Source organism: Callorhinchus milii, unplaced genomic scaffold (genome assembly GCF_018977255.1).
Source record: "Callorhinchus milii isolate IMCB2004 unplaced genomic scaffold, IMCB_Cmil_1.0 Scaffold22, whole genome shotgun sequence".
Taxonomy (NCBI): Eukaryota; Metazoa; Chordata; class Chondrichthyes; order Chimaeriformes; family Callorhinchidae; genus Callorhinchus; species Callorhinchus milii.
In genome coordinates, this window is record NW_024704763.1 from 2,757,527 (window position 1) to 2,771,663 (window position 14,137).

The 14,137-nt window shown below is 41.2% G+C and overlaps 1 protein-coding gene across 2 annotated transcripts; it reads right to left on the reverse strand.

The window, feature by feature from the left end:
* Positions 1-284: 284 nt before the first annotated feature.
* Positions 285-10,396, reverse strand: gatm (glycine amidinotransferase (L-arginine:glycine amidinotransferase)). Of its 2 annotated transcripts, XM_007905550.2 has the most exons (9): positions 10,213-10,396; positions 5,809-6,033; positions 4,257-4,452; positions 3,360-3,550; positions 2,787-2,924; positions 2,286-2,450; positions 2,080-2,143; positions 1,780-1,896; positions 285-1,453 (listed from the first exon to the last, which is right to left on the reverse strand). In XM_007905550.2, the coding sequence occupies exons 1-9, from the start codon at positions 10,279-10,281 to the stop codon at positions 1,341-1,343; spliced, it is 1,278 nt and encodes a 425-aa protein (XP_007903741.1). In that variant the 5' UTR covers positions 10,282-10,396; the 3' UTR covers positions 285-1,340. The 2 variants fall into 2 exon arrangements, with proteins under 2 accessions (XP_007903741.1, XP_007903750.1); XM_007905559.2 differs by lacking the exon at positions 2,787-2,924.
* Positions 10,397-14,137: the final 3,741 nt, after the last annotated feature.

A 14,137-nucleotide genomic window follows, 5' to 3' on the forward strand; every position in this document is an offset into this window, starting at 1 on the left:
GTCAGCCAGTTTGGATACTGTTAAGCATGGTGGTGAGTTTCTGCATGGACACATTGTGGAAACTCATCACCATGCTTAAGAGTATCCAAACATTAACTTTCCAACTGAAGCCATTGGATAGTGATTAGGAATAGAAAGTTGTCAACCCCTCTTCAGGACCTGAGAGGTTTGAGGGGGGTGGGGATGCAAAGGGGAGTCAATGAGGCCAATTGCACCCAGACAACAAGCTAACTCAACACTGAATGTAAAACATCTGCGTCTTCAACTTAAAGAACCTCCACAAGTAATTTGCAAGACCAGTTTTATTTATTAGCAAAGAATAAAAGAGTAAACAATAAATCGCATGCCACCAGTAAGTACATCCCTGTAACAACTAAAAATAAACTATTGAATTATTCCCACGTTAAAACTTTTTTAAAAAAAACACATGTTTGTGATGGTTTCATTCAGCCAAAGTATCATTGTATCTGTTCCCAGGGAGTGTGTGTGTAGAGGAGCACCAAATTACATACACCAGTTTATTTATCTCAAGAATCTCTGCTGGTTAACTACATCACCTAAATGTGAATGTGTTAATGAGTCAGTTTAGAAAAGGTGATTGTCCATTGAGGAACTTTTCACCTGATTGGAGTAATATTTTGGTGAGCGCCACCTCACACTAACCCCCAGTGTTTGAATGAAACCTGTAAACACCACTTTAAGATTTAAAAACAGATGTAATTAAAAAAAACTGCAAAGATATTCATTCTAGAAATGTATGTATGTATGTATGGGAAATGGCTGACTGTGTAGAATAAACTCTCACCAATTTGGGATCTTCAACATTGTGAATCACTGAGACCCTAAGGAAACTGGCAAATAAAATCACAGACAGAAAAACAATGGACATCACATTTAAATGATTATTCCCATCCAATAAAACATGGTCCTCTGGTAAACCCAATGTGGAGTGTGGCTGGATTTCCAATAGCTCATTATTTAGAAAATGACAATAGAAACTCTTCAACTAGGATCAGGCCTAGTCATTTACTCTGAAAGAATTCATCACGTTCACTTTTAAGAATAAAAAAATTCCCAGTTTCAGGAAGAAGGAAATGTTTGGAAGATAGCCAGAGGACCTTTGATGCAGCTGCATGATTGACGTTTAACCTATTTCCGAAGCGGAGGAGGGGATGGAAGGGAGGGAGAGTGGTGGGACTGTGCGGGGAAACCTCTGCCCGAACCTTCTTAAGAAAGCTGCACTCTTCAAAGAAAACCCAATTTCATGCATGTGTTGGATTTTGTAGTAAATCGCTCGCTTGTGTGTCCAACCCTTGGAACCTCACAAAGACTTGCCTCCCTCAGTCAAAGTACGACTGTAGGGTACCACGACGACGGATGTCACTCGTCCAGCAATGGAAGCCACCACCCATTGAATTGGCGTAACGGATGTTGACTTTCACTGTTTCAATTCCTGCATTGAAAAAATACAAGGAAAGGGTTTCTAACTCAAGAAACACCAACCCCAGAAACAAACAAAAAAACAGCTCTTTGTGGTACGTTTCTCCCACAAAATATACAGTCAATTCACTTCACCGTATATTCTGTGAAGCACTTACAGATGTCTCGAATAGGTGATAAGGCGCTATGTCAAGTTCAAGGATTATTATTAAAAGTATGCTCCAGGGCTCTTATGAAAAGAGCCTTTAGGATAGCGAAGGACAGGGGAATGTAAGATGTATTGTTACGATTTCAAAACCAGAATAAACCAACAAGTAAGGAATTGGGAAAATAAGTTACCGAGTTTCTCAAACATTTTCTGAATCGTAGTCTCATTAGAGTCAACCATTACTCGTTTCTCATCTAACATCAAGACGTTCATGGAAAGCCATTTGGAAGACATCCACAAAGGATGGTCTGGAATGTGAGAGAACACAGATCAGGTTATATGTAACAAGAGTTACTTCCAGACTACCAAAGTAACATGACTTAATGTCAATACCTAGTTCCAACAATGACATTTCGTAAAATGAGTGAACATTTTTTGACACTAGCAGTGCCCAACAGTGACTTAATCTGAAAAGGTTCGTTCTTATTTACCATCTGGAATCAGAGGAGTTGGAGGTTGGACGATAGTCCATCCAGCTTTTTTGAAGAAATCAATCTGGAAAAGAAATGGCAACAAGGTAAAGTGTTGGATTTGAGAAATTTCTGTACACAATATCCTCTCACAACGTTGAGTTCACCACTATCTAATTGTAATCACGGAGTTACATTATGGTGTCATATTGACTAAATAACCTTACTTGGTGACAGGGGCGGTCTGGATTAGAAAGAACCAACCCGGGTCCAATGATATTGAAGGTAGCATCAATGTGCATTGGGTTGGGATCCTGGAAGGAAATGGTGTGGATTCTGTAAGTCGGAGCCAGGTGTCTACGCATCCATTCGATTCCCATTAAATTAGTCACCTAGAAAAGAGCAAGTCATAGTTACAGGCCTGATACTGTCTCCAAAAATCATACAAATATCTGCCCAACACTCAAAGTTGTCAATAATAATAATAATAATCCTTGCATTTGATCCCAAACTGCAACATCAGTGAAGAATGCAGTGATTGTTTTGAGTTTTTTCTACTACGCTAGAACATTACTGAGACTGCCAAAGGCTTCTACGTTTGCCCACAAAATATATACAGTCAATTCACTTTACAGTATATTCTGTGAAGCGTTTTGAGACGTCTCAACAGTGTGATAAGGCGCTATATCAAATGCAAAGATTATTATTATTATTATTATTACTATTACCTGGCTCCGTTGCACAAATATGTCCTTCCCTGCCCTGATGAAATCAGCAGCATCAAAGCACGGTTCGAATTCAGTGGTTACAAACTTGCCCTGTGCCGCGAGCTTGTGTCTTTCTTTCACAGACACAATGGGATAATCCTGTACCAGTGAAGATGTGAACAACGAGAAAGAATCACTTACTTATCAGATGAGATAAACACAGATCACGTTGTAAAATATACAATGTGTAGCTTAGAAACTCCACTTTCTCTAATGAGGTATTGCTTTCCAGTCTCCCACTTTACTGCTCTAAGCAAATCATTGGGAGACGGGTTGGCAGTGCAGCTATGCACGTTGATTTGCCATCTTACAAAGGGTGTTGCTTTGCCCCTACTTGATGGCACCTCACAGATCAGGTTGGGTTGGGTTGGATTGGGAACTTATCAATTGAGAAGCCTTACCATGAGCCCATGTCCTTCCACTCTTGAGATGGAGCAAGGTTAATGGTTTCTCAAGGCAACTAACAGCTCACCATAGCAAGGTGGGTTTTTCACTTCTCAACCAGTTTGTGGGATTTGGCACCTTGAAACTTACCAGGTCATACAGCCTGTCTGACATTTGTGGCTTGGGAGCAGTTGTCCACCTCGCCCCACGCCGAAAATAATCCTTTATGAGTGACCGGTATGCTCTGTATTCAAAAAAGCGAGCCCGCCAAGCCATGGGAGCTTCAATGATCTCATTCCCAACTACCAGCAAAATATCCCTTGGCATTGAGGCGTACATCCCTGGAGAGAGGAAAGGTGGTCAATGATAGGGCACTTTGACATATTACATTCAACTGTTACACAATGAATCGCTCAGATGATTCCACAACCCATATTAAACCAGTGTCTCAATTTCATAGGTTTCTTACATTTTGTGTTTGTTTGACGTTGATAGTTTTCTGTGTTGATTTTTATCTGCCTCTTTGCAATCAGTGTCAGTATCGAGCACTTGTCTTCTGAGGTTAGGGATTAAGATTCACTGAGAATCAATTTATGGGAGGACCGAATGAGGATAAAGTCCACTCCTCCGATGGACTTACAAAACCTACTCCATTATGAAACTCACCCCACCCACTGTATTTACTGGGGATAGGGAGGGAAGTGTGGTATAGATGGATATTCTCTGATCCTCAAAGGTAATTAATATTCCAAAATATTCATCCAACCCTAAGCCACCACTGTTTGACTTCATCTCCACACCGGATTGTTGAGCGGGAAAAGGTTCCATTCCGCACCATTGACATCCACTGGAAAACTAGTCTAGTATTTACTCGGGATACTGTATATAGTGTGGGACACAACATGTCAAGCGACTGCCAGGATGATGGAAGGCAAACTGGATGGACCTTAGTCTTCTTATGCCTGGCAAATTCTTACGTACTATTGTAAACCTCATTGTTTTACAAAAACATTGATTGGCATTTAGAAATAAGAGAGGAGATTTTACCAGTGGATTCAAAATCCGGTGTATTGTACTTAGCAGACCAGTCAACAATATCGGGTCGTTGGACAGTAACCCCCTCTGCTCGCAGTATGTCACACATCCCTTCGATCTCAGCAATGGCTTTCTTCACATGTTCTGTGGGGAAACTCTGGCCTCCATATTGCTGGTAAAAGGCCCAGTGTTGCTCGTATGTGTTGGCCTGAAACCCAGAACACTTGGCGATCAGGTACTTTGGATTAAAGCCCAGAACAGAGCAGAGTAGAGAATTGGGAATCAGATTAAACTTTCCCTGAAATCAACAGTGCCTCCTAAAATATATTCCAGATATCTGAAATTCTACCCCATTATGGGCTCTAGTGCTGGTGTTTTAATAAGCTCCACTACAATATTCTATATTGTTAGACTGCTCATTGATGGCAATTATAATAGCAATACTCCTTTCATTTGATACAGCACCTTTCACATTGGGAGGGTGTCTCAAAGTGCTTCATTAAATTCCAACAACCTATCCCTGGAATTTCCATGTGTAGGTGTGAAGCACGGAATTCTCAAGTTTGGTTTGGATACTCTTAAACTTGATGATGGGGTTCCACATGTGTCAGACACTCGGCTGACTCAAAAAAAAACCTGACATGAACGTGTTATGAAAAGCAGCTGCTGAAATGTGAGCAGCGAGTTAGTGAGCCATAGATAGTGTCAGACATGCTGTACATGCAATTTAGCTCCTGAGAGCTACAAATACTGTAATGGGAGAGGCTAAAGAATTCATTAAGGCTAGTTTTGACTTCTGCTCAATGGAAAACTAATTTGCCTTAAAAAAAAGTGTTTTCTTTGGCATTGCAATGATCAGAAAGACATCTGCCCGTTACTGACATATCCTATCTTGAGTCAAGTGGTTCTAAATTACANTTTTTTTAATGCAAAGTAACTTACACCGGCTCTATGGGAAACTACAGTATCTAATAGCTGAAGTCAGACGTCAACAGCCTGACTGTAAAGATAAAAATCTTCAAAGTGAAGAAAAAAACTCACACAAGGTATCGTTCAATTAATGAGGAAACAAAATGCTGAGCCATAACAGCAATTTCCTTAAAAGTGCTTTAAGGCTCATTGACTTTATAGATGCTGTATCAAATTGCAAGGATTATTATTTCCAATGAATGAGGGGGAGACAGTGTAATGGGAATACCTGATAATATCACAATTACCCCACCATTCATCAAGTGTCAATTTGGCTCATTGACACATCTCTCGCCTCTGAGTCAGAAGCTTGTGGGTTCAAGCTCCACGTCAGGATTTGAAATTCATATAGTCTAAGATGACACTCCAATGCAGTGCTTGGGTGGACGGTTGCATTGTTGGAGGTGCTGTACAAATATTGTATTCCTGCAAATAGCTTAGGTAACATAGAACACAACACACTTCCAGTATAGTACATATGGATGTATAAAACATCTCATTTTCGGTGTTATGCAACAATCTCCGAACAGAGAGTTTGCAGTTATATTTCTGCAGTATATAGCAATAGAGACGCACAATAAGAGGTCAGACGTACCTTTACTTCCACCGTAAAAGGGGGCACGCAAGCATTCTCTGGTCTCCCAACGATCACTTCTTCCAAAGTGTCCCATTCATTGTAGGAGCAGACAGGACATTCTTGGTGCACAGAATCAGGGATCTTTTTCAGATCATCATCTGCAGCAAAGGAACTCTGGTCAGCAGCAGCAGCCTGAGTGCTTCGGAAAGCTTTCTGCACCCAACTTGTAACAGCTTTGCCGATCTGAAATAAAGAGGATGAACACATCTGCAGGTTCAACACAATGCAGATTTATACACCTTTGGTAAGTTTCCTTACTCCACACGCCTCTGATTACATAGCAGTAAGTAAGAATCCAGTTGTTTACGCGATTGGTGGATTGCTTACCGGGTTAATAATCCCTTAAAAAAAAATTTGTCACTCAACTGTTTGTGGGACACTCCTGTGTGCAATTGGCCGCTGCGTTTCACCCACAAAATACACAGTGAATTCACTTTACACTATATTCTGTAAAGCATTTTGAGATGACTCAATGACATGATAGGCACTATATCAAATGCTAGGATTATTATTATGTATAAAGCCTTTCATAGAGATGGTAGGGATCGCTGAAGAGTGAGGGGAAGAGGGAAACTTTAAGGGTTTTGACCAAGTGTACCAGGACAAAGAACTTTAAAGACAAAGACAGAAGGAGCATGTTGAAGGGATTTTGAGAGAGCATTCCAGAGAGTAGGAGCTCAGTGGCTGAAGACTCGGCCACCAATGGCGGGATGGAAAGAGTGAGGAGCACACAACAGACCAAAGTTGGAAGAGTGCAGGCACAGGAGTGCAGAGGCAGAGAAGGCTGAAACCATGAAGGGACTTTCAGAAGGTTAGTAGACAGCAGGTAATGAGAAATTGGGTAAAAGTATTGTATCACAGTATGTAGATACCCAATATCACATGCTCCAAACTATTTCAGTAACTACGGAGCAAGGAGGCCACTGAATAAAGAAACAAATGGTAATCCACTGCCTTGTAACCTGATGGTTATTAATATACTTACATAAGTTCATTCTGGTCACTCCTATTTCAAGCTCAAGTAGACTGATGTCTTTAGCATATTTTATTGCAACCGGGCTGGTCTGATGGCAGCCCACAGCTGTTAAAGGACAGTTGTTGGCTAGGCTATCATGAGTTAAACGGTTCTATTTCTGGTACGGTGGAGAGAGTAGTAAGAAAAAAACAGGTGTCAAAGCTGCATAGGAATGTAGGAGGTCAGAAGAAATTACTGTACACAGAGGATTGGCTGATTATGGAATGTTTTATCACAAATGCTGGTTGAAGCCAACCCCCTTAATGACATTTGAAAAGGAAATTGATCAATATTGGAGAAACAAAATGCTAAAAAGGTAAGGGGAATAAACAAGGGAATACGATCAGAGTAGATGGTTTCAGAGGAGGGAAGCAAACACAAGCATAGACATAATGGAGGCCCAAAGGTTTTTTGCTGTCTTGTAAATATTCTAGGATTCTACCATCTATCAATTTATCAATCAATAAAGCAATCAACCAATGAATCAATCTATCTCTGGAATTTCCATGTGCAGGTGAGATGCATGCAATTCTCAGCTTTGGTGGCTACTCCTAAGCACAGTGATGGGTTTCCACCCGACCGACCAGGACAAGTTCTACCCACGGTACAAGTATGTCACCTGAGCTGGTTGTTCAAACTCAATGTATCTGTAGACCTTGAAACAATTTGTTGCTTTTTCCGGTAACATAGAATGAAATACATATCAAAAAGACCAACATTATGAGACAACTGCAGCGGTAGGGAGAGAGAGAAATTGGCAACTTTTTCCGCGTCTCTTGCACATCCAGATGCATAAATTCCTCTACATTGCCAATAGGACACTGGAGGAGTTTTACACAGCGCAACATAAAATAACAGAAGATCAAATTATATTACAGTGAACCAAAAGTAACCGCAGTAGAGTAAGGCACTGAGGAAGATGACTGTCTGGTGTTATAAATATTCCTCTTGGAAAGAAAGCAGAATTATTTCCCAATGAATGAATACGAGTGGATGGGATTTGGAGGGAGTGGAGGTTGTACCAGGAGATGGTTCTGTATTTCTTTGTGGGGGGGAAGTGTGCCAAACATGGAATATAGGCAGTCATTGAGCAGTTTGATGACCAATGCATTGAGGTCACTGCAAGTGGAGGACCGGAGATATAGAACATCTCAGGATGCCAGGGTGCCTAAGAGGGACTGAGGGGTGAGGTTTATTTTCAAGGGGCAAAATGAGCTTACGGAAGATTTGACAGAAGGGGTGGGAGGAGAAGGAGCTGAGAGAAATGGCCAGAGATGGCACTGTCAGTGATGGCAAGCTTGGAGACATCACAGACGTGGGTGACGATGAGACTGAGTGGGTGTCCATGGTTGGAGGAGCTTATATGGAGGGCGAGGTTGAAGGATGAGAGCTGCGAAATCAGAGGCAATGGGGGAGGGATAGTTAGTACTGCAGTTCTACCAAATCCAGTCTAGACTTATTGGACGAAAAATAATTCCTCCTCCATTGGATGGTTGTTTTAGAGTAACTTTGATACACAGTTTAGGATTAGTAAATAAAATAAGATAAGCAAATAAGACCGATATTGTATCGCCTCAGTATCAGTCTTACTCGGATACATCTTAAGGAATGTTGCAGTGGAAAAGTTATATAGTTACAGTTGACGAAACTGGTGGGGTTCGATATCATTGCCATCAGTATCATTGTTGGAGGTGGAAAAAGGATTCATCTCACTGAGGACACCAAGAGGGAAGGAAATCCCACCCGGTTCTGGATGCACACTATTTTCTCAGAGAATTAGGCAAATTGTTGAATCCAGTTTTACCTTTTTCCTTCAGAGAAACTTACAGAAAAAACGGCTTCAAAATGACGACTGGATTTAAGAATTTAGATTCTAGATACCCTGAAATACTAAGCAAAGAGATGTGTGTGTGTGCGTGTGTGGGGTGGGTGGTGGGGGGGAGAGGAGTATGTGCGGCAACACTGATAACACTGCAATAATAATAATAATAATAACAACAATAATAATCCTTGCATTTGATACAGTGCCTTTCATGTCAGGAAGACATCTCAAAGCACTTCACAGAATTTACTGTAAAGTATAGTGACTGTATTATTTTAATAATAATAGTACTGGAAAGTTAACACAGCACAAACACAGCAGCCAATTAAGCGCACAGCAGTGTCGAGTGGCCAAATTATAATTTTTAAAATATATTTTTTTAAGGGATTAATCAATCCAACAATCAACTAACAACCAGGTTCGCAATGACTGCGAGGTAAACAGGCGTGTGGAGTAAGGAAGCTTGCCTTATGTTTCGTCCAGCCCGGGAACCAGGAACCGAACCCAGGTCCTCTCGTTTGCGAGGTCAGTGCTCTAATCAATACGCTACAGAACTGCACTTATTTATATTAAAAATTAAGCGTAGTAATAACTGTAACTGACTCAAACTTTGCGGCAGTGGATGAGGGAAGGGGCATCTACTTTGTGCTGACAATCATTCAGGTCTATTTTGGGACCATTCCATTGCATGTAGCTTCCATTCATCACCTCCCCGAGCTGGTAACACGACTCCGCAGCCTCTCACTCTCATTCAAAACTGAACATGTTTCGATTTTACAACATTAAACAAGCGCTTGTTCTGTATTTTTAATCTTGGACCAACATTCAAAATTTCTGCACGATTAAACCTTTTTGCAATTAAAACCCCCCCACCACCGTTCTACTAAAATTGGAAATAAGTAACTAAATAAGTCCTGAGAACTCGTCACAGGAAAAGGGATGAGTGACGAGTTATCGGGAAGAGTTAGGCATATGTATAATGTGGATGCGATATTGACTGCACAATGACTTAAGTGGCAGTCACACGTTAAGCTGAATTATCCTGAGTTATCCTGAATTATCAGGAGTTTACTGTACAGGTATTCACAAAGTTCTGTTGTCCAATGTAAGAAGATGTTGCACCAAGCATGATGTGACTTGTACTGAGTTACAATTAAGTACTTCTAAGTAGTTAATTATAATTGAATTAATAATAATCCTTGCATTTGATATAGTGCCTTATCACATCTTCGAGACGTCTCACAAAATATACTGGTAAAGTAAATTGACTGTATATTTGTGGGCAAAAATGTATTGTATATACAATTAATTAAACGGAAGTATTAACTATCATCAGTCTTCCACGTGTTTCAGTTGTTGGGTCAGTGCATTGTAGAAACAAATACATTGGGGGGCGCAAACAGGACTTTGTGAACAGCTAAATACAGTATCCTCATCCCTGAGTACTAACAGCTCTGCAGCTGTGGCTGTTACAAAGAGTTTAGCTACAAACCCATTCAAGTTGTAGAGAGGAGATCATACTGACCATAGCTCCTAGGAAATGGGCAGACTCGGCACCTCTGCTACCTCCACGCAGACACCGCACCCGGATCATAGTCCTGATATCTTTTCAGGGTGTGTATTGACTATCTTCCCTCCCGAAAATCGGATAGCAAAGAGAGCCGCGGCTGGAGATGCGCAAAAGGATAGTGAAAAGAACCACAGTGAAGCGAGTGAGATTTCCAGCAGACCCAGCGTGTGTGGGGGGCTTCTTAAACCATATCACAAGCTGCTTCCCATTGGCTGCTATTGCCAGAGTGGCTGACACTCATGAAACTCAAGCTGAATATTTCCAAAATTAGAAATTTTGCCTCCGGTGTGTGAACGAAAGGACTCACTTGATCACTTGACGGATCAACTTATCTCGGGAGCTGTACATGGTAACCCTACACTATACTGTACAGGACTCCTATCATGGAGATGTCCTAATGCATTCCCAGCATCACCTAACAAATTTCTGGTACGATTTGAATGGTGAGCAACTGGGTTTCATATACTCCACTCAACTGTTAAATAATAATAATAATAATCCTTGCATTTGATGTAACACCTTATTACATTGTTGAGATGTCTCAAAGCGCTTCACAGAATATACTGTAAAGTGTAAAATAAAGTGACTGTGTATTTTGTGGGCGAAAAGCGGCAACCAATTGCGCACAGCGGTGTCACACAAATAGATGTGGATTGAGTGACCAAATTATTATTATTATTTTGAAGGGATTATTATCCCTGGAAAGCGATTTGCCAATCAACTAACAACTGTGTTCTTACTTACTGCTAGGTAAACAGTGGCTTGTGGAGGAAGGAAACTTGCCTAATGTTTCATCCCGCCCGGGAATCAAACCCAGGTCCTCTCGTTTGCGAGGTGAGTGTGCTTATCACTGTGGTACAGGATCCCACAAAAGATCTCATGATACTATTCGAAAACAGAAGAGAGTTTCTCCCAGTTTCAATTCCCCAAATAAAATTGGGCACTCATTCTATGGCTGTTTGTGGGACATTGCTGTGCACAAATTGGTTGTCATGTTTCTCTCACAAAATACACAATCAAAAAACATTTGATAGTATATCCTGTGAAATGCTTCGAGACGTCTCGATGACGTGAAAGGTGCTATATCAAATGCAAGGATTATTATTATAACTGATGGAAAAATCCATGCTCCCCACTCCCAATGGGAAATTTGGTTGTATAGACACCCTTCTATCTATTTCTTCTTGCCCCTTCACAAATCAGACCAGGTTCCTCAGCCCTAGACACCCACTTATGGGTGAAGTGAACGATTCCTTTATTCAATGAGAGAACCAGTTGGAAAAGAAATGGCAACATCTGGGTTGACATTTATGTTACCACACTCTATCTTAGTCACATATGTATGACCTTACGGCTCTTCAGTCTTGCTGAAGAGGTGTCTCAGAGGAGACCTTAAAGAGAAAATAAACCCAGAACAATATTTTCATCTACAGTAGGATAGAAGGACACAGGTTCAGAGTTGTGAAGGGCAATTGTAAGACAGGCACCATTCCTTTAGATAGAAGGTAGTTCACAGCTGGAAAAGGATACTAGAACGATTGCTAGAGGTCAAGACTTGGATTCATTTAAGAAAATATTTGATGCTAAAATAGTGAAGAAAGTAGGGCGGATATTCAGGAAAGATAAGTTTGAAGGTCCTTTTTCATCTGAACTTGTCTTGTGATCTTTCAAATGGCACCAGTGAAGCTGAACTATTTACAGGCTCATCAAGAACCATCTTGTTTATAGACTTAGTCCCTGCCCTAACAACTTTACTTCCCTTTTAAGAAATAACTCCTGCCCTTACGAGTCTCTATTTTTAGTCTATATGTGATATTTACACAGCAAAGTCGTCCAATCAATCTCTGTGCATATGCAACCCACATGACTGAATCAATCATCTCACTCTGAACTGAAAGGCTGAAATGTATATCAATAAATCAACAATAATTCTGTTTTATTGTCAAACTGATCACTCGTTTTGCAGCTGTTAATGGTGCCGAGCTGTGCCCAAATGCTGCTGTGTTTGTTCACCTAACACGGTGGAGTCCTGTAGCTCAGTGGTTAGAGCACTCGCCTCACAAGCGAAGAGACCTGGGATCGATTCCCGGCCGGGTGAAACCTTGGGCAAGTTTCCTTACTCCACACCCCTGACAATAATCCATCAAGAAAAAAACCCCAATAATAAATTGGTCACTTCAATCCATGACAGTTTGTGGGACACTGCTGTTCGTAATTGGCTGCCGTGTTTCGCTCACAAACATATAGTCAATTCACTTTACAGTGTATTCTGTGAAGTGCTTTGGGACGTCTAGAGGACATGAAAAGCGCTTTATCAAATGCAAGGATTATTATTATTTTATTTTAACACAAGTAAACCAGACAGGGAGGTGACTTGCACCTAAGAGGCATTAATGTAAAGTATTTTGAGTCATTGCAAAATGACAAGATACTATAATTATAATAATAATCCTTGCATTTGATATAGGGTCCTATCATGCCATTGAGACGTCTCAAAGACACACACAAACCCCATGTTGGAATAGGCTGCTGGCACTCACCATCAATCCTCATGCCTGAAAAATGACCACTTGCGTAAGATATCAATTGGCTCATTCATGGAACTGTAACTTAGCATGAGTCAATCCCTCTGGGAGAGGAGAAAATAAATAACTGACAAGAATCAATACCCTGGTTATTAAGATATTATATGTTACACACCATTGTACACAACTACCAACATGACTCTAGGAGGCTATTCTGCTTGGGGTAAGCAGGGTCTCATTGGAGCTGAATGGGCACAAGGTAAAATGCTTGGCAATGGAGTGGCAGAATCCAGCCAGCCAACCCACTCAGCTCCTCTTAACCCTGCAAGCCAAAGCCCTAACAGATAGAGTGGTCCAAGCTGGACAAGCAGCGGGGAAGACTGAAACACTGACTCACTGGCTGATACTTACTACAGTACAGCTGTCCGTTTCTTTTCTTCCACTAGGATTTTTGTGCTGAATGTATCCCAGTGATAGCCCAAAATTGCAACAGCAATGCATTTGCCGATCTGAATAAGGGTGACAGTGAGATACCATAGATGGGCCTCATCGGCTGTGGTGGGGGAGAAATAAGCCCAAGTTCCTGCTATCCAATGTGACAGTTGGGCAAGTAAACGATCAACCACAGCTATCATCCCTCCGTACTCCTAGCTGCCCTATCCCCTAGGTCTAACTTGTTAAAGAGAACAAAGTTGGGTGAATGCACTATTTATATGAAAGGGTGGAGATACATAAGGACCAATGATGTGCGCCTGATATTCCTCCGCCTCCTATTTCCTTAACCGTGCATTGACAGACCCTGAATAATTATAATAACGCAACACATAAGCAGGAGTTCTCGACCTTAAATAGCTGCTTGACCTACCACTGGTCGCAGCACCTGTTGGATGACTCCCTCCCATTGGAGTATCATGCAGTGAACATGCTATGTTCTCGTTGCTTATTGCCCCCTGTTGCCTTCAGCCCTTATCAACACCTCAACATTTTGATCCCTGTTGGACCTGCCTTGCTCTGGATTCTCCCACCGTGTGTTTCTGTTCAGTCCCAAGCCAAATTGCAACAATATGTTGAAGAGTTAAGCAAGTCCATACCTTGTTTATTACAGTACAGCCTCCAATATATGTGTGGTCAGGAAAGATGGTGATTTAAGGTTATGGCAATTGGCAATTCGTATTTCTTTACTGACCTCTTCATTTTTTTCTTGTTGCTGCTTTTCTAGTTTGCATCCTTTCTTTCCTTTCCCATTTCCTTTCTGACTCTTAGTCTCATCCACTCCCTTCGTCTCCTTGCCCCAAAAGGTCATGACATTTACCAGTAATTACTTCTAAAGTTCCTTGCGATATTTGGAGCTTAGG

Excerpts from the sequence above, each read along its gene's own strand:
- gatm (XM_007905550.2), bottom strand. The coding sequence starts at position 10,281 with ATGATCCGGGTGCGGTGTCTGCGTGGAGGTAGCAGAGGTGCCGAGTCT. Across the intron at positions 3,551-4,256 it reads ACCGGATTTTGAATCCACTG|GGATGTACGCCTCAATGCCA; the intron begins GTAAAATCTCCT and ends TCCTCTCTCCAG. Across the intron at positions 2,451-2,786 it reads TATTTGTGCAACGGAGCCAG|GTGACTAATTTAATGGGAAT; the intron begins GTAATAGTAATA and ends GCTCTTTTCTAG.